We start from the raw sequence: 23405 nt of genomic DNA, 5'->3' as shown, positions 1-23405 counted from the left end.
CCAAAGCCAAGCAAGGATAACTTCTGGGTCTTAACTCCATTTCCTGTTAGATTCTGAGTCCTTGTTGTGTCAAAAAGCCAAAGCCAAGCAAGGATAACTTCTGGGTCTTAACTCCATTTCCTGTTAGATTCTAAGTCCTTGTTGTGTTGTTCCCACTCTTCTTGGATCAGGGCACCATAGTGTCCCCAGTAATAAACACCCCACCCAAAGGGGGAAATGCTTGTGGCCTGAGCAAGGACAAGAAGAGATGGGAAGGAGAGCCATTGTGTTGTTCTGGTGTAACTGAATGAACTTGGTTATTTTTCAGAGCCAACTACCAGTGCTGATACGTCCTAGATTTTCACAGGTCTCAGCCCGTCTGGCATCTTACGCTAATGCCTCCTCTCAGATAGCTCCCTTCTTACTGTTGTTACCTCTTTGTGTTGGTAGAGTGGGGAAAGGACTCAGTTCACAGTGTGGGGGGATATTCCCGTTCTCTGACTGAATCCAGGGCCGGGGGTCATGTGCAGCCGCTGATGGAAAGGGAAGCACAGGAGGGGGCAGGTGCACACACCCTTCTGAGGGCAGAATTGAGCAACTCCGGGCCTTATTCTTCAGCTGAGCTTCGGGAACCTTTGTTTCTCCAAGGTTGCCCTCCAAAATAGGGGAGTGAGGGAGGGAGGGAGAAGGTGGGAGCCAGCATTGAGCTGAGGCTCTTCGGAGTGGGAGAGCTGGGCTGGCCCCGGTGATGGGGATGAGGAAGAGACAGACCAGACCGTGTGAGGAGTAGTCATTTGCCCCCACCCCCACCCGCCATGGCGCAATGTTGGGCTGCTGCTCATTAGAAAACGTGCTTCCCTGCTGATTCTGCGCGGAGGTCACCAGTAGGGTTTTTTCCTGAGTGCGATTATTTCCTCAATTAGGTGACTCTGATTCTGTTCCGACGAGTTAATTCATTAATTTTTTGGCTTCATTTTCTCTTTAATGTGGGGCTGGTGCAGTCACAGACACTTGACGGGTTCTGTTCTCCTTCAGCGGGACCTCATTATCCAGCCGCCTTGGAAGCGCTCGCTACTCTGGTGCCAGGGGGGTTGAGGGTAGCCGCTTTCTTCCCCTGATTTTCCTTTGCAGCCGGTGCCTCACAGGTCAAATGGAATAAAAAAAATGCTAATTGCCTCGCCACCAGTCATGACGGGGATGTGCGGATATGGGACAAGCGGGTGAGTAATCTCTTGTCGCCCACCCCAGTTGGTCCTTAGTCCCTCCCTGGGGGTGTGAGGATGGTGCTGTGAGTAGCAGGACTCATCTAGAAAGGCCAGGGTGCCCCGTGGACTGTGGCAAATTGCCATTTTAAGATCATAGTCCTGGAAGACATTTGCTTCCTGATCAAAACTCATGTTGAAGGAAGATAGAGAGTATTAGGATCAGTGGTTAAGAAAATGAACTGGGCCTGCTAAGTTAGAGCCCCATTTTGCTGCCTCCTAATTACATTATCAGCTGAGCCACTACACTTCTCCAAGCCTTGGTTACCTGATCTTCAAAATGAAGATACTGATTGTGTGTCACTGAGGAGGTCAAGCCCGGGGACCAGACACTGTTCTAGAAGGTCAGCCTGCTCCATATTGCAGAGGGCAAACTGGTTGTTCTAGGACATATTCCACCCTGGATGTTTCTGGTAGAAATCACCAAGGCGAGGGACTTAGGGTGCTCAAATCCTTCCTTAGACATCCAGCTGTCCTCTTAGCCTCACAGAAGCTCGCAGAGCATATATTCTCCCTGCACAACCCATGTAACTGATGGGCACGGGAGAGGGACAGGCTCCCGGGTGGCTGCCGCCATGGAGAGTCTATTGAGAGTTTGGTTTGTTGGCATCAGTGAGGACAGAGATGCGGGAAAATGCTCCCCCGTGTCCGACTCCCAGATGATGGGGTCATAATGCACGGGGCAGTTGACTTTGTAAGACGTGGGTGTCATGCCACTTCCTGCTTTCCGACAGTGGGGGCTAGAGCTTCTCAGCTCCTGTGGGAAGCAGCCACTTGTAGTTTCCCGAAACTGTCAGCCGGGATGCGGTCTCATCCCAGCATGGCTTCTGGCAGCCCTGTCCTTTCCCTTGTGGCAGGGAGTTGGTCAGACGGTTGGGCAGAGGAGAAGGAAATGAAGCAGATGGGGGGTCGGGTGAAGTGGGTGCTACAGCTTGGTAGGGAAGCTTGTGCTGGCCGAAGCCCTCTGCCTTCCATGGCTCCTGGGTGAGAAGGTGATTTTGTACATAAGGGTTGGTTGGGTACGTCTTCTGTGTGTTAGTTTTTGTCCCTGTCCCTTAGTGCGGTCTCGTATTAGCCATTCTCCCCTCTCTTGATTCCCTAAAGTGTTGATTGGTTTTGTTCCTTTCATCACTAGTATAGTGTTTAAATATGTAAATGGTTTAAATAAAACATTTGGTTGGTTTGCAGTGCGTACAGACTTGCTTTAGACTGTTTTCAGGCCATCCGCAATATGAACCATTTGGTAGTTTGCCCTTGGAATCCCTGTCAGTATTTGTCTTCTGAACTAGTGTTGAGAAACTAGTAGTGTTCCTGATCTTCCAGAAAGAGACGGCCAGACTGTTCCTGTCGATCTACTGAGAATCCTGACTTCCCTCAGCAGTTTTATCTGTTTTGTTTAAAGGATTTTAACTCCCCCTGCCACCCATAATTAATACTTGGGACTTTTGCTCAGATGGGTTGTAAAACTCGTAGGTCATATTTTTACTTCTCTGGCACTTCCCAGTATCGAAGTAGCACTCTTGGCACCAGGCGTCAGAGGCTTAAAAAAGTGCAGTATCGGTGGCAATGTTGGATTTCATTCAAAAACCCCAAAGACGAATAGTCGTAACATTTACTGCATGTTTTTTATGCACAGGCATTGTCCTAAGAACTTGCTTTATAACTAGCCTTTAAAGTAAGTACTGTCTTTATCCCCATTCTATAGATGAGTAAACTGAGGCCTGTTTGTTGTTGGGATTTGAACTCAGGGAGGCTGGCTCTGAAGACTGCTCTTAACCTCACAGACTAGCACTGATTATAGAAGTAATACATGCTCTTTGTAGAAACTGTAGAAGAGAAAATAAAAAACATTCATAGGCCCATTCCCCAAAAACAAATGCTAGCATTTTGGTGTGTTTTTTTGTGCTTTTTAAAAAACATGGTTTATCCTGTTACATACATGGTCATACTTACTTTTTCCATTTAATAGCATTTTCCCTGTCCTATAATCCCTGTGTCTAACATTTAGTCTCTCTTCCATACTATGTTGGATAGCTGTACCGTAGTTGATCTAAAATTTAATTATTCCTCATGTACTGTTTGTGTTGCTTCTAGCTTTCTGGTATTCCCAGTATCACCAAGATGAACATCTTTAGTTATCTAAAGCTTTTTGTGAAATTGGAATATTCTCCTAGGAAAGGAAAATCTTAAGTTGCTTGGTAAAAATTGTCAAAGGTTTTTGCCGAAAGGTTGTACTATTTTGTATAAACACCAGCAGTGACAAAGGGAGCCTTGCCAGCGTCGAGTATTATTTACAAGTATCTTCTAATTTGATAGTTTAATAAAATCTGACTTTAACATGTATTTCTGAGGTTTCCTCCTGAGTTTGCTTATTTTATATAAGCTTATTAATCATGAAGAGTTATCTTCTGTGATGTGTGTTCATTCTCTCTGAGGGGTCTTGGTGCACGATTACTTTAAGATTGGTGGTTTTCCCTCCGGTCGCGAGGTTGAGTCTGTCTGGACATCACAGCCCCTCTCCTTGGGTGATAGCGAGGAAGGGAGCGGTGATTGCAGACTCCACCAGTCAGCGAAAGAGCTCCCACTACCTGGTATCCTTCATGAAAGCCGTGACTGGGGCTGGAGCGGAAAGAAATGAGGTTCACAGGCCTGAATACAGAGCATGTATGAAGGAGGGTTGGAGAAGGCTTTTTCTGTTTTGTTTGTTTTAAACAAAATAAAGTGGAGTTTCTTAAGGATAGAGACAGTATCGGGTAGTGTTTCTGTGTCCCCACCCAGCCCCCAGCAGACCATTTTATGGTAGACACTCAGGGAGCTCTTTATAAATTGACAACACTCTGTGCCCATCCTGTCGTAGAAACCCAGCACGGCAGTGGAGTATCTCGCAGCACACCTCTCCAAGATCCATGGCCTGGACTGGCACCCAGACATTGAGCACATTCTTGCTACCTCCAGTCAGGACAACTCTGTCAAGGTGAGTGACCCTTGGGGACAGCTAGGGGTGCTGCGTGCAGGAAGCATTAGATTTTGAAGCAGCACCTGGTTTGGAAGGAAAGCTACACCAAGCACAGTGTGTGTGTGCTGTAGGGGTTCTGGGCGGGTAAGCCTGGTCGTGTGGGCCAGTAGGAACGGAGAGTAGCATATCTCTGATAGGGTTCCTGGGATCTGCTTGGAACGTTTTCTTCTTTCCCTTTGTGAAAGGAAGTCGGAGACTAAACCACTTAGAAAGGAGAAGTTTATTTGCCAAGAAGTTGCCAGGAAATCAGATTTCAGGGGAAAAAAAACCCCACCACCACCACACTAAACCAAACCAGATACATCATAAAGGAGAAAAGCTGATAAGGTTAAGGTTAACAAATTTGTTAAGGTTACCAAGTTTCTGACTAGTCTCCCTGGGATGAAAAACCAGCACTCTTCGAATATGATTATCCCATCCACAAAAGTTAGGACATCTTCAGCCAGCAGCACTGCAAAAGTCAGGGACAGGGGCACCTGGCTCAGTGGGTTAAGCCTCTGCCTTCAGCTCAGGTCATGATGTCAGGGTCCTGGGATTGAGCCCCACATCTGGACTCTCCACTCAGCTGGGAGCCTGCTTCCCCCTCTCTGCCTGCCTTTCTGCCTACTTGTGATCTCTCTCTGTCAAATAAAGAAATAAAAATCTTAAAAAAAAAGTCAGGGACAGAGTTGACAGAGAGTCTCTCTCACTTACAGGAAATGCTCTAGGGTTTTTATGTGTTTCTGTAACCCTATTATTTTTGGTTTATCTCAGAGTGCAGCATTTCTTGTTTGTTTTTCCTATCTCGACTGATGTGTTTAGAAGGATGCAGGGCACAGGGCCAGCCTCATTCCACAGGCCCTCCTTGTGGTCAGGTCTCTGTCTGGAAGGACAGAGATTTGACCACACTAGTTGGCTTAGCAATTTTCTGATTCAGCATCATTAACATAATGATTTGTTTACATGGGCACACAGACAATGTCATTTTATGGTATGGTGAGCAAAACTAGAACCATAACACCGAGGCCTGAAAAGTTAACTTCTGTCTTGAGGTTTGAAAATCCCTTAGGGTTGTCATTTACTTTTATGTGCTGGAATGGGTTTTTTTTGTTTGTTTATTTGGGGCTTGGATTTTTGGCACCTTGTCACCCAAGTTCAGAACCCAGAAACCATCCAATTTCCCTCCTCCTCTTTCCTCAAGTTTGTCCTGTTCAGCGACATCTTTACTACCTGTAGGCTGGATTCCGTGGGTATTGAAGCAGGCAACAGGTCAGTTTCCACATGTGAGACTCAGTCCTTGTTCCTTACTTGTAGGCAGAGCTTAGGAATTAAATGAGACTTTTGACATATTTAATTTATTTCACTATATCCTGGTGGAAGGGAGGCGTTTCTGTTGAATGTATATAAATAGCATAATTGTGATTGAAGCCGTATCAGAGCTACTTGCATAATATTCAACCATATTTATTAGTAATTTGTATGTTAGTATCAATATGTCATTTTTTCCTACATAATCTTTTTTTTAAGATTTTATTTATTTATTTGAAAGATATCTCTATCTGTCAAATAAGTCTAGATATGAGACAGATATCTCTATCTGTCAAACAAGTAGGCAGAGAGGCAGGCAGAGAGAGAGAGAGGAGGAAGCAGGCTCCCTGCTGAGCAGAAAGCCTGATGTGGGGCTTGATCCCAGGACCCTGGGATCATGACCTGAGCTGAAGGCAGAAGCTTTAACCCACTGAGCCACCCAAGCGCCCCTGTAGTAACACATTTTTATTATATTTTTGTTTTCTGAATTGAAGGGGTACACCAGAACAAGATACCACTGAATGTTTCACCTGAGTTTATAAATTGTTAAACTGTGAAACTGTTGAATTGAGGGTTAGAGCTAGATCGAGAAGAAAGAAAAGGATTTTTCTTATCTGGCTGTTAAAAATAGAACATTAACCACAATGAGATGACTTCATACCAGTTTAATGATTGTTTTTGTCCCGATCCTGGGCTAAGCTGTCAAATTTGCGATATTCCCTTCTTCTAGAGGAGCAGCCCTGGAAATCCAGACACAGATCCTTGGTCCATCCTGACAGATGTGTGTCTGCCTCTGGGTCAACAAGGTCAGCCTTACTGAGAGTCCTGTACCCTCAAGGCTGTTGAGAAACCTGGTTCTTTCTTGCCTGAGGCTCTTCTGATATTTCTTCAGAAGCCTTCCTTTCTGATCTGTAACTTGTAGCAAGGGCCTCCTGGCAAGTAAGAAAAAAGCAGAAATCACCTATGGGCGAGAGGACGGCATGGCTGCTCTGGTACTTTTACTAACCAGTCTGTCAGATGAAATAGACTGAAGCCATTCACATGCAGCATATCATCATTTCGTAAGACTGACAGTGGTTCTTTTGAGAGTAAGATCAGGTTATGAAATGAGTGAGGACTCGGTTCAATCCCCAGGGTCCTCTAACTTGTCCATCATTATATGTTGTTATTATATGTTATAATGCTCACTAGTCGAGCATATTTAAATCTGGAAACGTCCTTTTTTTTTTTTTTTAAAGATTTTATTTATTTATTTGACAGAGAGAGATCACAAGTAGGCAGAGCAGCAGGCAGAGAGAGAGGGGGAAGCAGGCTCCCCGCTGAGCAGAGAGCCCAGTGCGGGGCTCGATCCCAGGACCCTGAGATCATGACCTGAGCTGAAGGCAGAGGCTTAACCCACTGAGCCACCCAGGCAATCCCATCACTGTAGTTTTGTCGTTTTGAGAAGATCATTTAAATGGAATGATTCAGTATGTACTATTTGGGTTGGTTTCTTCCATTCAGGATATCACCTTCAAGATTCATCCAAGGTACTTTAAGAATCGATAGATCATATACTTTTAGTTGGCGAGTGGTAATCCACTGTATGGACATACTACGTTGATCATCTGTTGCCCCATTGAAGAACATTGACTGGGCTGTCAGCAGTTTTTGATGATTGTGAATAGAGCTGCTGTAAACATTCACAGATAGATTTTCCTGCGAATGGAACTTTTCACTTTTCCAGGACAAATAGTTAGGAGTTGGGATCAATGGCCTATGGGTCAATGGGTCAATGGCATATGCGTGTTTAACTTTTTAAGAAGCTGCCAAACTGTCATCTATTTTTGATAATAATTTCTTAATACTGGAATAGCGCAGAGTTGCAGTCTTGGTTCTCCTGCCTCTACGGTTTCCTGCTTCACAACCGAGGCTCAGGCTCCAAGTATAGTTGTGTCCCTTCATTGAAAGCGCAGGCATCCCTAAGGTGGAGTGTGTCTGGCTCACCTCTGTGCATTTCGCAGTCTCGAGTTCTGCATGGTCAGTGGCGGAGTGGGTGATAGTGTATGTGAGTGCGTTGGTGTCCAAACAGCCACCTCTTCCCTGTGGGACCTTGGGCAAGCTGGATTGTTTCATCATTTAGCTTCTACACTTGAGAAAGAACTGAATGACACCCTTAATTTGGTTGTTGCAAAGATTAAATGGGATAACAAAACCTAAAGCTCTCAGCTTGGTCTGGAATGCAGTAAGTAGTTAGCATATTGCCTGTCATTAGTTCTTACTTTGCCCTGCATGGTATAAAAGTGACATAGGGGAAAGCTTGTCACTCTGACCTTTCACCTCTAGGCCTGTTTAATAGGCAGACGTAAGCTGATGATCGGCCCCGAGGGCTGGTCCTGGTGATGTTGGGAAATTCTCCTGTAATGTTGATATATGGGAAAGGTTTGTGTGTCTGCCCTGCTCTCTTGGCTGGCAGTGCTGCTGGGAACACACCGAGGACAGAGAGTGGAGCGTCTGCAGGCTGTGCTTATTTCAATTGTTGGTTGGTTTTTTTTTGTAAGATTTTTATTTATTTATTTGACAGACAGAGGTCACAAATAGGTAGAGAAGCAGGCAGAGAGAGAGATGGGGAAGCAGGCTCTCTGCTGAGCAGAGAGCCCGATATGGGGCTCGATCCCAGGACCCTGGGATCACGACCTGAGCCGAAGGCAGAGGCTTAACCCACTGAGCCACCCAGGCACCCCAGTTGTTGGGTTTTTTAATGGCATTTGTTTAACAAATTACCCTGTTTTCTTTCTTCTAGTTCTGGGATTACCGCCAGCCTCGGAAATACCTCAGTATTCTCCCTTGCCAGGTGCCTGTCTGGAAGGCCAGATACACTGTGAGTGGGACACCCCACATCCTGCTGGGGAGCTTCCCCTTAGTGTCTAGACATGGGGGTCAAGGACCCTTTTCTCTTATTTTCTTTGTGAGGCAGTTTCTCTTTCTGTCTTGGCTGGGGGGTGGGACAAAGGCAGTAATGGCGGCATAAAAGCTGGTATGTATTTAAAAACTTGTCCTTGAAATGTTGGGGAAGAACCTGTGCAAGAGTTGCTGACCATAGCCTGGGAGCCCAGGCCACGTGAAGGTCGTCACTACTGTCAGGGAAAGCGGGGAAGACGGGGCCACAGGGTTTGGGGCTTGCAGTCAGTGGACCATGGTAGAAAGAAATCTGGCTTAGATTCAGAAGACCTGAGTTTTGGGCCCATTGGTGCCTTTTAATTTTTTCCCAACATTTATTGAGATGTAATTGACCTGTAGCATTGCATAAGTTCAAGGTATACCCCCATGGATTTGATATTGCAAGACTGTTAGTACCCGAGGGTTGGCTAATACCTCTGTCACATCACATAATTGCCATTTCTTTTTTGTATTGAGAACATTTATCATATACTCTCTTAGCAACTTCCAAGAATATAATAGAGTGTTATTAACAGTCATCCCCAGGCTGTGTATTCGATCCCCTGAACTTGCTCATCTTCGAACTGGAAGTGACTGAGCCACCCAGGCGCCCCTTTATTCATCCATTGATGGACACTTAGATCACTTAGATTGTTTCTGTATTTGCAATGAGCCATTTAATCTTTGTGTGGCCTTGGGCAAGCTGCTGGATGCTTTTGAGCGATAGTTTCCTTTTCTGTAGCATCTGAATAATCATTTTTACCAGGCCTAGCTTTTTATTATTGTGATAAAATTTACCATTTTAAAGTATGCAATTCAGTGGCATTTAGCACATGTACAATATGCCTTTCCTTTTGAGAAATGGTATGTGAAAATGCTTTATAAACCATAAAATGCTGCAGAATAAAGCTATTAGTCTTTCAGCAGTTTTTCCATTGCCACATTGATAGCTTCTGATCAGAGATAATATATTTTCTTCATTGTCAACTTGAAAGGGAGCGCACAGAGATGAATAAAGCTGCCTTTATGTGTTAGGCTGTCACTCCGACGCGCTGTGGAACATAGAAGATAATTTAGGTATTAAGTGGCTTTTGCATCTGGGAGTGCTTGTCAAGAAACCAGACATTGTTCTTATGAATTGAAATAGTTCTCTGGATTAATATGTTTACTTTAAAAAATAAACAGAGAAGTCCAGGAGTACTGCCAGGAGGGAAAGTGAAGATAAATGTGCTTTTAGGTGACCGTAGTTTATTCCTTCAAGAACAGAGTCTGATTATTTACCCAGTGGGCCCCTTTGCTACTTAGCTGATGAGGTGTCGATAGGTAAAGCATGCCAGTCCTGAGATTGGAGTGTTTCCCTCTGAATAGCTGTGGTTTGGGGGGCGGGGCGTGGGAAGGTGATGCTTCGTGTGGCTGTCGTACTGCTGGTGCGTTTCCACATGGCAAGAATCCTGCCCGCTGCTCTGGGGTTTTCCCCAGCGTGTCTTGCATACTCGCTCTGGATGTGAAACAGTGTGTTCTGGTGTGCAGCAGTCAGAGCCGTTTGCTTATTTTAGAATTTCAAGTTCTCCAAGTATTTGGCTTAGCTTTATTTTTTTACTCGCTGCGGTCCCTTCCATGCACAGGAAAAAGTAGAATAAATGCAAAAGAAAAGTGGAAGGATGGTTAACTTACGGTATTTGGAAAACGTTTCCCCAGATGGGTTGGGGCCCTCCGTCATCTCATTTATGTTAGTTAGGAAAGCATTCCAGCCTTGGTAATTCAAGATTCAGCTGACTCTCCCTGGAATAATTCCCTGCTTTTCCCTTTCCTGCCATAGCCTTTCAGCAATGGATTGGTGACTGTGATGGTCCCCCAGCTTCGGAGGGAAAACAGCCTTCTTTTGTGGAACGTCTTTGACTTGAACACCCCCGTCCATACCTTTGTGGGGCACGATGACGTGGTGCTGGAGTTCCAGTGGAGGAAGCAGAAGGAGGGTGAGTGGGGGCCTGATTTCCTTCTGAGCCCTGTTCTACAGCAGCTCCAGTGGGATTGGCTGTGTGGTCCAGTGTGGAGGACGTAGACCCCTCAGCACTGGGCTTGAGGAATGGGAGAGTCAGGGGGACTGCCACCATTCACTGTAGATGAGAAAAGGGGTGTGCCTGTGGCTTCTGTCCCAAGCTAGTGCCGCTTCTTGTAGGTTCAGTGCCGTCTCTCACCTGCACGGAAGAGATCTGTAAGAGATGGATAGACTTGCTTTTGGATCATCTCTAGGGCTGAAAAACTCTGGGGTCACAGTCCTCAGAAGTCTGATGTTCGCTCCTTGCCACTCTGGGGAGGAAGGAGACCTGAGGTCGCCATCAGGACCCCGCCTACCACGTGTTCCTAGTTCCCTTCACAACACATAGTGGTGTTTTATCTTGCATCTCCTTGAAGATGGGTTTGGCCACATGGCTTGCTTTGATCATGAGACATAAAGAGAGGGATGCGATCTCTTCTGGGTTGAAGCATTAGCAGCCATTGTACAATTACACGCTGTCTTTGCTGCGGCCACCACAGCTGGCAGAACTCCAGCTGGAGCTGCATCCGTGAGCAAGGTGTCCTTGCTTTAAGCCCCTGAGATTTGGGCATTGTTCGTTATTGCAGCTTCGTCTAGCCAGCCCTGACCAGTGCAAGGTCAAGTGTAATGGAGTCAGAAGCCCTTGGCCTTCACTTCTCCACCAATTCATGCAAACTTAGTAGCAGCTTCTCTTCTCCTGAGATCTTATTGTCACGATATCTAAAGGTTTTAGGGAACAGAAGCATATTTCTTGGTCTTTCTGTATTAAAGAAGGAAAACCAGGCAGTGGAGTGATGTGACCTCTCCAGAGTCCCAGGAAGGGTCTTGGGTAGACCTGGGATTAGAGCGCTCAGCTTATCCCGGCTTCTTGACCTTCATGAGCCTCTCTTCCAGGATAGTTTTTGAAGAGACTCTTTTGGTCATCCTCTTAATTTTCTTATCTTTATTTCCCGAATATCCCTGCTTCTAGAAACATGAGGCTGCTTGGTCTTAATCCCATCAATTTGCATGCATAACTTTGGCTTTCATCTTCGTCTCTTGCTTTTTGCCGTAGTAAACAGATGATGTCGTTTCTTGTGGTCTGGCAGGGAGAGGTTGGCCTGTAGTTTTGGCTTGAAACGAAAAGTTTCTAGCAACCCGCTTTCAGTTATCTATCATCTGTAAGCTGGCAAGGTGAATTGTGTAAATTGAGACTATCTAGTCAGTAGTGAGATTCTGAGTGCAAGTTACAGGTATTTCTTCAAACTCCTTTTTCTTGCAAAGTATATCATCTGTCTAGAAAGTTGCATAAAACCTGTACAGTCTTACAAATTTGGAAGAGAAAAGCTGTGTAACTACCAACATGGTCTAGAAAGCGAACATTGCTCAAGCCTCGGACCACAGTCCTGTCCCTTCCCGGGAAGGAAACACTGTCCTTCTATTTATGAGAGTGATTGCTGTTCTTATTTTTATTGTTTACCACCCGTTTACGCAGCCCCTGAAATGGCTTCAGCTCACTTGTTGGACCTTTCGTAAATGTAATCCCCCCACACGTTTCTTGTATTTTACTTCTTTTTCAACCGTTGCCACTTCGTTTTATTTTACTGCCATGTCTTAGTTTTTACTGGGTTATCTCAAGCTTTGACTTGGGTTTTCACTGTGGTGCAGGAGCTCCTAGAGAGCTATCAGGAGAAGCGGGGTGTCCTGGCCAAGGGGCAAGGGTGCTCCACGAAGGAAGCGCCAGTCACTGTTTCAGATGTTGCTGAAGAATCACCTTGTAGAATAAGAGAAAAGCCCTCAATTGTACAACTAGGAAGCGATGCGATCATTAGGAGACGAGTTCCAGAAGCAGACTGAAGATAGAGGCCAAATTGTAAGGCAGCGTGGACAGAGGCAGCAGGAACTGGTTTTGTGATTGAAGTTCCCTTCATAGGCAAGAAGCAGACTGAATTGATCTTAGAGCCTCTGCCTTCTCCCTCTGAGGGTGAGGAGAGGATGCAAGAGAGTGGGTATGTGGGAAAGCTAGGGCCTTGTGAGGGTGAGAGGGAATGGGGGTGGAGGCACTGGTAGAGGGGTCGGGATTAGAACGGAATTAGGAATAACTTTTCTCCACAGTCAGGGACACGAAAAGGAGCCAGATGTGGAGGCAGACGATTGCTGATGTAAACCTGAGTCTGCACGGCCGGGGGACTCCTGGCAGGCAGCTGTTCAGAAGACTTGTGTCCTGTTAGGCACACACAAGGATACGGTAACACGCTGAGGGAGTGAAGCCCGATTGAGGGCAGTGACACAGAGAAGGAACTTCTGTCGCTTACCTCCCCTTTTAGCTCGGACCCGTCATGTTCTCTGTGACCTCCATTTTCCCACCTGTAAAATGAAGGAATTGGATGAAATTCAATTCTAAACTCTTCTAAATTCTTTGCTCTCTAAGGATGGCCATAAAGGAGATTCTAGATATGACCTAATTACTCCGAAGTGCCCCGATCTTTTCATGAAGCTCCCTAAACGATTTTGGAATAATTTCCCTCTGACCAGATGTGACATGTGAAAATATAACTCAGTCAGTTAAGAACACTCAAGATCGATTATCCATTTCATAAAGAGGTGCTTCTCTTTACCAAAGAATTCTTTTCAGTGGTAAGATTCCATTATGCATTTAAAGCAATTCATTTCACAAAAAATCATATTCACGCTCAGCTCCTCTGGAGCGTATAAAAGGAGGAACATTTGTGGAGGCGAAAGTTCAATGTGACGTTAAATCCCAGCGTCCCTCTTCACCTGCTGGGCTGCCAGATATCATTTCACTTCATTTAAGTTTCTGCTCAAATGTGACTTCCTCAGGGAGGCCTGTCTAAAAATAGCTTCGCCATCAGTTCTCTTATCCTGGTTGTTGTTTCTTCTTCTTCTTCTTCTTTTTTTTTTTTAATAACACTGTCCCTACCACACATTTTATTATGTATTTATCCATTCTTCTCTTGCCACCGCTGGATTGTGAGATCTGTAAAGACAGACACTGGAACAGTCCTGCTTGTTCTAGCACTTGGAGCAGTGCCCGGCATGTAGAAGAGGGTCAGCAAGTCTTTGTTGACTGGGTGGGTGAAGGAGTCTCACCCCATCGGAACCTGTAGCAAAAGTGATGTCGAATTAAAAAAAAAAAAATTGCAGGATTCTTACTTGGTGATTTCTAGGGTCCAAGGACTACCAGCTGGTTACGTGGTCACGGGATCAGACCTTGAGGATGTGGCGGGTGGATTCCCAGATGCAGAGGGTACGTACTCCGCGCTGTTATGGAGGAGCGCGCCTGGGTGTGCTTACAACTTACAGAAAGTACAGGCCTGAGTCCTTGGAGTCAGAGGACGTGTGAGAGACATTCACTAACACTTGCTGTTGGCCGAGTGGTGTATGGAGGCCACACTGAGGCTTTCAGGGCTTCAAGAGCCAACTCCAGCGTTGGGCACTTTTAAGCATCAAGAGCCTCTGACCGCCTTTTCTCTGGTCCCGGCATGAGAGTGTGGGCAGCCTACCGAGCAGACGGCCTGTGGGCTTCATTTCTTTCTCTTCTTCTAACTGAACTGGGACGTCTGACCTCACCTGCAGTGTTCAGAGCCCTTAACGTCCACCCGCAGCACCTGTCCTGTGAAGCCCTTTTCAATTTTTGCCCCTATTAAATGATACCTGTTTCTTACGTGAAGCACAGTGGTTGGTACCTGGTGTGAACTGCCGTGGCCCTGGCTGTGCTGTGCCTCAACACGGTTTTTCCATTCCGTGGCGACGTGCCTTACAGGCAGGAACTGTGCGTCCTCATGTGGCCTCCCGCATGGGGGTGCCTGGCTGGCTCAGTTGGTAGAAGAGGCAGCTCCTTTTTTTGGTGCCAAAACCTGGGAACGAGAACATGCAACTCTCTCTCTCTTTGTTTTTGTTTTTTGTTTTTTTTAAGATTTTTAAAAATTAATTAATTAATTAATTAGAGAGATCACCTGTCTGGGGAAGAGCAGAGGGGGAAGGAGAGGGACACGCCAACTCCTGGCTGAGTGTGGAGCCTGATGTGGGCCTCGATCCCATGATCCCGAGATCATGACCTGAGCTAAAACCAAGAGTCAGACACCCAACCGACTGAGCCACCCAGGCACCCCAGAACACATGCAGCTCTTGATTTCAGGATTGTGAGTTCGAGCCTCACGTTAGCTGTAGTAATTACTTAAAAATCAGCCGATCCATCAGTCCTTCAATCTTAAAAATAAAATCTGCAGCACTGCTCAGTACAAAGTCACTCTTGAGTGTTTGGGTCCAATATCCTCACCTTACTGCCTTTCAAATATATTTTTTCTAGAAAGTACCATTTGTTCATTTTTGGTCTTGGGTTAGCCGAACAACTCAATAAAGGCTTGGAATTTAAAATAATGTTTTCTGAGGCTTGCATAAACTCGGAACAGGAAGAAAAATTTCCAGGGTAGCTGAAACTCTCATCTCCTGTGTATTTAACAAGGGAGATTTGGTAATGGGTAAAGCCTATTTTGATCAGTTTTTGGCTGACACCTTTAGCCTTTGTGCTTCCCATTTTTAAGTCAGAACCCTAACCAGACATGGAGATCGTTTCCATTGATTTCTGTGGACCTAGATCTTCTACCCTTTGTTGCAGCTTTGTGCAAATGACATACTAGATGGTGTCGATGAGTTCATTGAGAGCATTTCTCTTCTGCCGGAACCAGAGAAGACCCTGCACGTTCAAGATACAGATCACCAGCACAACCTGAGCCACGGGGAGGAGGAAGGTAATTGGCCAGATGGGTGTTTCAGGTGACGTACCCCCTGTGCATCTCAGAGTTTCAGCACATACCTAGAACGGCCCTCGGACCCGTTTTCAAAAGTGTTTGCCAAAAACTGAAGAACCTCTCTCCCTTGCCAGTCTTAAAGGAAGACCCCCCGAGCAGTATCCTGGAAGAGAAGAAATCGGAGCAGCCGGGGCTCCCGCAGACTCTGCAGCAGGAGTTCTCCCTGATCAACGTGCAGATCCGGAACGTCAATGTGGAGGTGCTCACTGGCTCACCACCTCGCTCCCCTGCTGGCGGGTGGCCGTTGGTGGGCCAAGGGACTCCTCCAGCTCTCATTTCGGCTAGCAGAGAGCTTTGCTGCTCCAACAAGTGAACCTCTCTGCTGGCTTTTTTTTTTTTTTTTTTTTAAAGATTTTTATTTATTTATTTGACAGGCAGAGATCACAAGTAGGTGGAGAGGCAGGCAGAGAGAGAGGAAGAAGCAGGCTCCCTGATGAGCAGAGAGCCCGATGCGGGGCTCGATCCCAGGACCCTGGGATCATGACCTGAGCCGAAGGCAGAGGCTTTAACCCACTGAGCCACCCAGGTGCCCCTCTGCTGGCTTTTTTATTTCCTAGGTTTTCTAGAGAAATAGATGTTTTGCAAATGCAAATTATAGCCTCACCGTAGTATTTTCTCGTCAGATGAACCGAGGAGTAAGCTGATGCTCATGTGTGTTGAAATCCTCCTAGCTGCTCCCAACACCTCGTTTTACCACTTTGTGTCAAGTAACTTAGAGCCAGGAAGGCTTAGTGCTTTGGCAAAGGTTACTGGTAGAGTTAGTGGCAGAGCTGAGTTTGAAAGCCAGATATCCTGACCCCCAGCCCTCCACCCCCCAGCCCCCAGGTTCTTTGTGCTCTGCTGTACTGCCCTCCCTTAAAGCTGGCCATTTCCTTAATGACTTAGATTCATAGTAAGAAGGTCGTCAAACCTCTTTGTTCATTTAACACATGAAAACGTTTACTCTCTTCCTTTTGGGGAGATACTGAAATGCTTTCCTTCAGAAAACTGAGTCTGAGTTTTGAAGCTTGATTTGTTCTTTTTTTGCCCAGATTCAACTAACAGGTATGGATATGTGTGTATGCATAATTATCTCCTTTGGCCTTTTTGGGGGTGGGCGTGCGGCAGAGGGACAGAGAGAATCCCAAGCAGGCTCCATGCCCAGGATGTAATCCATGACGGGGCTCCATCTCACACCCCTGAGCTCATGACCTGAGCTGCAGTCAAGAATTGGATGCTTAACCTGTTGAACCACCCAGGGGCCCCTCTTTTGGCCTTTAAAACAACTCTGCAATACATGCTTTTATCCCTACTTCACAGAGGAGAAGCTGACACTAAGAGATGTCATGACTTGTAGGAAGTCAGCAGCTATTTGAATCTGTCTCCAGATTTCCCATGTGTGCGCCTTTCTTTGCTCTACTCCAGCTGCCTTCTCCGGATGGCAGTGCGAGAAATCAAGAGAGAGAAAGGATTCTTTGATTAATTGATTATCTGTATCAATCAAGAGAGAGAAAGGATTCTTTGATTAATTGATTATCTGTATCAATTCAGATCATACCCCTCTGTTGAGAACAGGTAAGACTGGTGTGGATAGCCAAGTGATTCTAGTTTAAGAAGGAGGTCTTGATTCCTTTTCCAGGAGTGCTTTTTTAAAAAGTACTGAGATGTAATTCACGTAACTATGAAGTTTGCCCTTCTAAAGTGTATAATTTGGTGGTTCATAGAATAGTCACAGAGCTCTGCCATTATCACCACTAATTCCACAGCATTTTCATCATTTCATCATCCCTAAAAAGTCCTATACCCATTCACGGCCCATTGCTGGGGGGGCCCACCCCACCCCCACCTGGGCACCACTAATCCGCTGTCTCCGTGGATTTTCCCAGGAGTACTTTTTTAACTCAGACCGGTATTTCACTTCTTCCTGCTCTCTTTTCTCATCTCAAAATAAATATAACAAGTTTCAGTCTACCTCACAGCTTCAGGCTGAAGCTTTTTTAAGTCACAATACTTTGAACTTATTAAATCAGTGCCAAAATTAAAAATCTGTCTTCAACACGAGTTGTCTCAGTCTTCCAAATTGGTTTGTCTCTGGAAAGTCTCCCTTCACCCCGGTCCCGGGAACCTCGAGCTTGCAGTCAGCTTGTTTAAATGTATTAGTGTCCGGAGATGCCCGATGGTTCCTCTCCTAAGCTGTTGCTCCTTTGTTGCCTGTAGATGGATGCGGCGGACAGGAGCTGCACGGTGTCTGTGCACTGCAGCAGCCACCGTGTCAAGATGCTGGTGAAATTCCCCGCACAGTACCCCAACAACGCTGCCCCTTCCTTCCAGTTTATCAACCCTACAACCATCACATCCACGATGAAAGCGAAGCTGCTAAAGGTGGGCTCTCTGTTCACACGTTCTCCGTAGTGTCGTAAGAGGAAACGTCTGTTCATGGGCATCAGCATCTTAAGCTGCATGGTCAAGTTGAATGAAAGCTCCAGTAGATGAGATTTGAAAGTCCATCTGTGCGGATGTGCTTCTCTGTTAACTTTATTGTCTATAGAAAACATCAGGGCCGTGGTTCTTAACCTTTTTGGATCGTGGAGCCCCTTCAAACATTAAATGAAAACAATGAACCCTTCCCCAGAGAAATTTGTACAGGTGCCTTATATAATCTTAGAAATATTGCGTGTAAATAGTTGTAGTTCTGTCGTTGTATATAATCTGCTCATAGATCTCATTAAAACTCTGCATGAATCCCAGGTTAAGAACCCTGCAGTACATTTTCATTTATCTGGGAACAGTAGGCTAGGTGTATTCTGAAGCTAAAAGGTATTTTATAATTGGAAAACAAGGGATGCCTGAGTGGCTCAGTCAGTTAAGTGTCCAACTCTTGATCTCAGCTTAGGTCTTTTTTTCTCTGGTTTTTTTTTTTTTTTTTCTTTTAAATCCGTTCCAGGATGCCTGAGTGGCTCAGTCGGTTAGGCGTCTGCCTTCAGTTTAGGTCATAATCCCAGGGTACTGGGATTGAGCCCCAAATTGGGCTCCTTGCTCAGCGGGGAGCCTGCTTTTCCTACCACTTCTCCTTCTGCCTACCACTCCCCCTGCTTGTGCTCTCTCTCTCTCTGACAAATAAATAAATCTTTAAAAAAAAATAATAATTCTGAGAACATTAAAATTAAAAAATAAAAAAAATAAAAAAAATTCATTTCATGGAAGAAGGTGGTGCCCTGCTCAGGTGAGGCTGGCTAGCTCTCCAGGTGAAGTGTCTAAAGGGATGGCAGTGCCTGAATGGTGGTAGGATAGCCTGGCATCTGGTCCTTGCTCCTGTGGACTCAGAAAGTTGCTTTTCCTGCAGAGCTGATAAGGCAGAATCTCTATTAAAAATGCCCCACAAGGGGCACCTGGGTGGCTCAGTGGATTAAAGCCTTTGCCTTTGGCTCAGGTCATGATCCCAGGGTCCTGGGATCGAGCCCCACATCGGGCTCCCTGCTCAGCAGGGAGCCTGCTTCCCCCCTCTTCTCTCTGCCTGCCTCTGCCTACTTGTGATCTCTGTCTATCAAATAAATAAATAAAATCGTAAAAAAAAATGCCCCACGAGCTGGGCATGGTACACCTTTTTCAGTTTGAGCAGCATCATGAGTGAAGTAACTGAAATGTCCTGACAAACCAAGATGACCCAAACGCTATTCAGCCTTTGCCTCGTTTCTATCATAGACACTTGACCCATCTTCCTGGAGGGAGATACGTGACCAAGAAATTTTTCAAGGGGTGTAAGGATCTCTCAAATGCTACTTTGATTTTGTTATATAGGTACATTTTGTGCTTGGAAATTTTTTTTTTATCCAAGTATAATTAACATGTAGTGTTAGATTAGTGTCAGGTATACAATATAGTGACTCAGCAATTCTGTACATTACTCAGGGCTCATCACAAGGGCACCCCTTAATCCCTAGTACCTGTTTCACCTGTTATCCCCACCCCCCTCCCCTCTGGTAATCATCTGTTTGTTCTCTAGAGTTATGACTCTGGAGTTATGAGTTTTTTTGTTTGTCTATTCAGAATTTGAATATTTCATTGTCTTATTTGCACATACAAAAAACATAGATGTTGCTATTGTTATAAAAATGATAGGATTAAGAGGTATCTTTAAAGGTCTAATTCAGTGCCATCCAATAAAAATAGAATGCAGGCTACACATAATTTAAAATGTTCTAGTATCCACACTAAAAAAAGAAAAAATTGAAAGCAGGTAAATTAATTTCAGTAATATTTTTAGTTAATCCAATATATGCAAAGTATTCTCATCTCAACATGTAATCCATATAAAAATTATTGCAAGAGTTTGCATCATTTTTTTTTTGGTACTAAATCTTCAACACTTGGTATGAAGTTTACACTTACAACACATCTTAATTCAGCATGCCTAGCAGCTGACATTGGGCCTTTCCTTTTTTTTTTTTTTTTTTTAAAGATTTTATTTATTTGAGAGAGAGAGAACAAGCAGGGAGGGCAGCAGAGGGAGCCTGAAGCTGAGCTTAGTTCCAGGACCTCGAGATCATGACTTGGGCTGATGCCAGACGCTTAACTGACTGAGCCACCCAGACCCGCCGGCACATCTCAGTTCAGACTTAACCTCTCTTCACATGCTGTGTAGCCCCCGTGGGTAATGACTTCTGTAGTGCAACCCACAAGCCCAGTTAACACGCCTGTCTTCAGTATGTATGTTAGTTTATGTCTATAGCATGTGCTTTAAAATGTTAGGATTTGTGTTTTTAAAGAAGCAAAAAAAAAAAAAAAAAAAAGATACGTTGTGATTTCCACTGAAGTGAAATCTGTTCACCCTGGCTTGTATTGGGTATTACTTCTAGGATCCTGAGATTTTCATGAGGGGGTGGGGGTTCAGCTGGAAGGAGAGGAAAGGAGTAGAATTCACAGGAAAGAATGTGTTTTCTTTTTTTTTTCTTTTTAAAGATTTTATTTATTTATTTGACAGAGAGAGATCACAAGTAGGCTGAGAGGCAGGCAGAGAGAGAGAGAGGGAAGCAGGCTCCCCGCTGAGCAGAGAGCCCGATGCGGGCCTCGATCCCAGGACCCTGAGATCATGACCTGAGCCGAAGGCAGCGGCTTAACCCACTGAGCCACCCAGGCACCCAAGAATGTGTTTTCTTAAAAAAAAAAAAAAAAAAAGAATGTGTTCGCTCAAGCCTTGCCTGCCCTGGCTAAGGAGAGAGCTTCTCGAATCTGCTCTGTGAGCCTCTAGAGGAGGTGGGAGGGAGGATGCTTCATTGGAAGCCGCAGACACAGCCACGCTCCCGTCTCCCTGCATCTTCACGACTTCCCACTGCTTTGAAGAATAAAAGTGAATCAGGAGAAGGAACGTTGCTATTCTTGACTGTGTTTCGTGCCTTTTCTAGATCCTGAAAGACACTTCTCTGCAAAAAGTGAAACGAAACCAGAGTTGTTTGGAGCCCTGCCTGCGCCAGCTCGTCTCCTGCCTGGAGTCTTTTGTGGTGGGATTCTCCTACCAACCTCTGCTTTGATCTTCTGTTTTGTTTCTTCCTCCCCAAACTAATGTATCCGTATTTTGTAAGTCAGCTTTAAGACAGCTTGTGGGTTTTAGTCTGTTAATTTTTAAATTTCAGAACCAAGAAGACAGCACTTCCAGCAACCCCTTTGCACTCCCAAACTCTGTCCCTCCACCCTTACCAACGTTTGCCCGGGTGACCACTGCCTACGGGTCGTACCAGGATGCCAATATTCCCTTCCCTAGGACCTCGGGGGCCAGGTTCTGCGGAGCAGGTGGGTCTCTTTTTTTGGTTCTCTGATTCTAGATTTTGAGAGCAAGAAGCCCAGAGTGTCCTGTAGTCTATAAAGAAATCTCAGAAAAATCAGGAAATTGTCATTTGGTTTTGTTTCCTGGGAACTCTGCTGTAGTGTTAAATGGTCTGATGCCAAATTAACTTCTGCAGACACATCATAAGAGTGTTCAACCGAATTACAGTTTTAATTTTTTGCATTCTCATGAGCATGAACTTGAGTCTTATTCAGATCCCTGATTCTCAACACAGGACAGGACCCTGTCCTGTTTTTATATACAGATATAAAGTATCTGGGAAGATTTTTTCCATGCCACACACAATCCATCCCTCCTGGATTCTAGCGATTCTGACCCTCGTCCTTGTTATGTATGGCTACAGTCAGGGCTGACCAGGGCAGCTTCGGATTTCCCACGTGCAGCTAATTGACCTTGATGTGCACATGTGGTGTCTCCTTTGTCAGGGTATCTGGTGTATTTCACAAGGCCAATGACGATGCATCGAGCAGTGTCTCCAACAGAACCTACTCCGAGGTGAGCCTGAGAGATTCAGATGTCCATTGTGTTCACGGGGGCCGTAAGTGGGCAGACGTCTGAGAATGTGCACTGAGTTTGTCTTTGGATAGGTGCTTTTAGTTCTTCAGTAAATACCCACTATAAGATTTATTCAAGAAAGATGAGGTTCGTGAAATTGCCACTAAGCTAAGATTTGGGAGGTCCAGTTACTACCAAACCATCAGAAGTAGTTTGATGAAAGCTGTTGTTAGGGCACCTGGGTGGCTTAGTGGGTTAAAGCCTCTGCCTTCAGCTCAGGTCATGATCCCAGGGTGCTGGGATCGAGTCCTGCATCGGGCTCTCTGCTGAGGAGGGAGCCTGCTTCCCTTCCCCTCTCTCTCGGCCTGCCTCTCTGTCTACTTGTGATCTCTGTCTGTCAAATGAATAAATAAAATCTTAAAAAAAAAAAAAAGCTGTTGTCAACACAAGGCAAATTCTTCTTTAATGTGCTTTTCCCCTATTGCTAAAGTATCACTTGAACATTGAATAAAAATAAAAAAGTAATGAAAAAGATCATCTGCTGGTCCACAGCGCCAATATGGCACTCCTAATATTACTGAAACATGTTAAATTATTTTAAAAATGACATTAAGTGGTTGGAAAAACTCACAATATGGAAGTTTTAAATTAAAATTTGAAAGCTCTCCTTTTCCTTGGCGAGTCACTGTTAGCATTTCAACATGCTTTCTGTCTGGTCTCCGTTATTTTTCTGTGTGGGGGTTTTTGGTTTATTTGTTTTGGTCTCTTTTTAAGACGCAATCTAAGTAGCAAATGGGAATGTGGACTTTGGAGCCAAGCCCCTGGGGTCTCATGTTGGCCCTGCTGCTCTGTAACCTTAGGCAAATTACTAAACTGGGCTTGAGTTTCCTCAACAATAACTTGGGGATGATCCTGGCACCTGCCTCCTTCAGTTGTTGGGAAGATTAAATGTGTAAATCCCTGAGAAGCATTTAGAACAATGGCTGGCATGTTGCTCTGTGTTTCCTATTATTACTACTGGTTGTTGGTGTGTGTGTGTGTGTGTGTGTGTGTTCATGTATTTGTTTATGTTTATACTGTTTTATTGAGATATAATTCACACAGGATATAGCTGACCCATTTAAAATAATTGTTGTATATTCACAGAGACAGAAGGTAGATAGTGTTTGCCCAACCCTGCCTCTAGGGTACCTGGGAGTGTTGCCAGGTTGGGGAATACAGCTTCCTTTAGGGGTCATTTAAAATGTTGTAGAATTGACTGTAGTGATGGCTGCACGTAAATTTGCCTATTCTGGGCATTTTATATAAATAGAATCATATAGTTACGTGGCCCTTTGTGACAGGCTTCTTTCACTTGGTGTTTTGTTTTCAGGGCTCATACATGTAGCACGTATCAGAACCTCCTTTCTTTTTATTGCCATATAATATTCTATCATACATATATGCCACCTTTTCTTTCTTTATTCATCAGTCGATAGCCATTTGGGTTATTTCCACGTCCTCGTGATTATGAATGATGCTGCTAGGAGCATTTGTATGCAAATTTTTGTGAGGGCCTAGATTTTCATTTTTCTCAGGTACATATCTAGGAGAGGAATTGCTGGGGCATATTGTAAAGGGTGTTTTTTCTTCATTAATCAACTTTATGTTTTAGAACAGTTTTAAATGTGTAGCAAAATTGAGTGGGAAGTTTGGGTACATACCCTTGTCTCCACACACGCGCAGCCCCCCTGCCCATACCACTAGTTTTTTATTTTATTTTATTATTTTTTTGTTT

General features: G+C 44.9%; 1 protein-coding gene across 3 annotated transcripts in view; it reads left to right on the top strand.

Moving 5' to 3' along the window:
* The window catches only part of WDR59 (WD repeat domain 59), a 101537-nt gene that overhangs the window by 33999 nt on the left and 44133 nt on the right, over positions 1–23405 (top strand). For all 3 annotated transcript variants that reach the window (XM_059383590.1, XM_059383589.1, XM_059383592.1), the window contains exons 7-17: positions 1111–1199; positions 4099–4215; positions 8327–8404; positions 10283–10439; positions 13669–13748; positions 15120–15252; positions 15387–15511; positions 17509–17673; positions 20694–20789; positions 20922–21078; positions 21559–21628. In XM_059383590.1, the coding sequence (XP_059239573.1) occupies positions 1111–1199; positions 4099–4215; positions 8327–8404; positions 10283–10439; positions 13669–13748; positions 15120–15252; positions 15387–15511; positions 17509–17673; positions 20694–20789; positions 20922–21078; positions 21559–21628 (1267 nt within the window). The remainder of the gene's footprint in view (positions 1–1110; positions 1200–4098; positions 4216–8326; positions 8405–10282; positions 10440–13668; positions 13749–15119; positions 15253–15386; positions 15512–17508; positions 17674–20693; positions 20790–20921; positions 21079–21558; positions 21629–23405) is intronic.

This window comes from Mustela nigripes, chromosome 17 (assembly GCF_022355385.1).
Source record: "Mustela nigripes isolate SB6536 chromosome 17, MUSNIG.SB6536, whole genome shotgun sequence".
In the NCBI taxonomy this organism is placed as follows: Eukaryota; Metazoa; Chordata; class Mammalia; order Carnivora; family Mustelidae; genus Mustela; species Mustela nigripes.
This window is presented reverse-complemented; position numbering and strand designations above follow the sequence as displayed.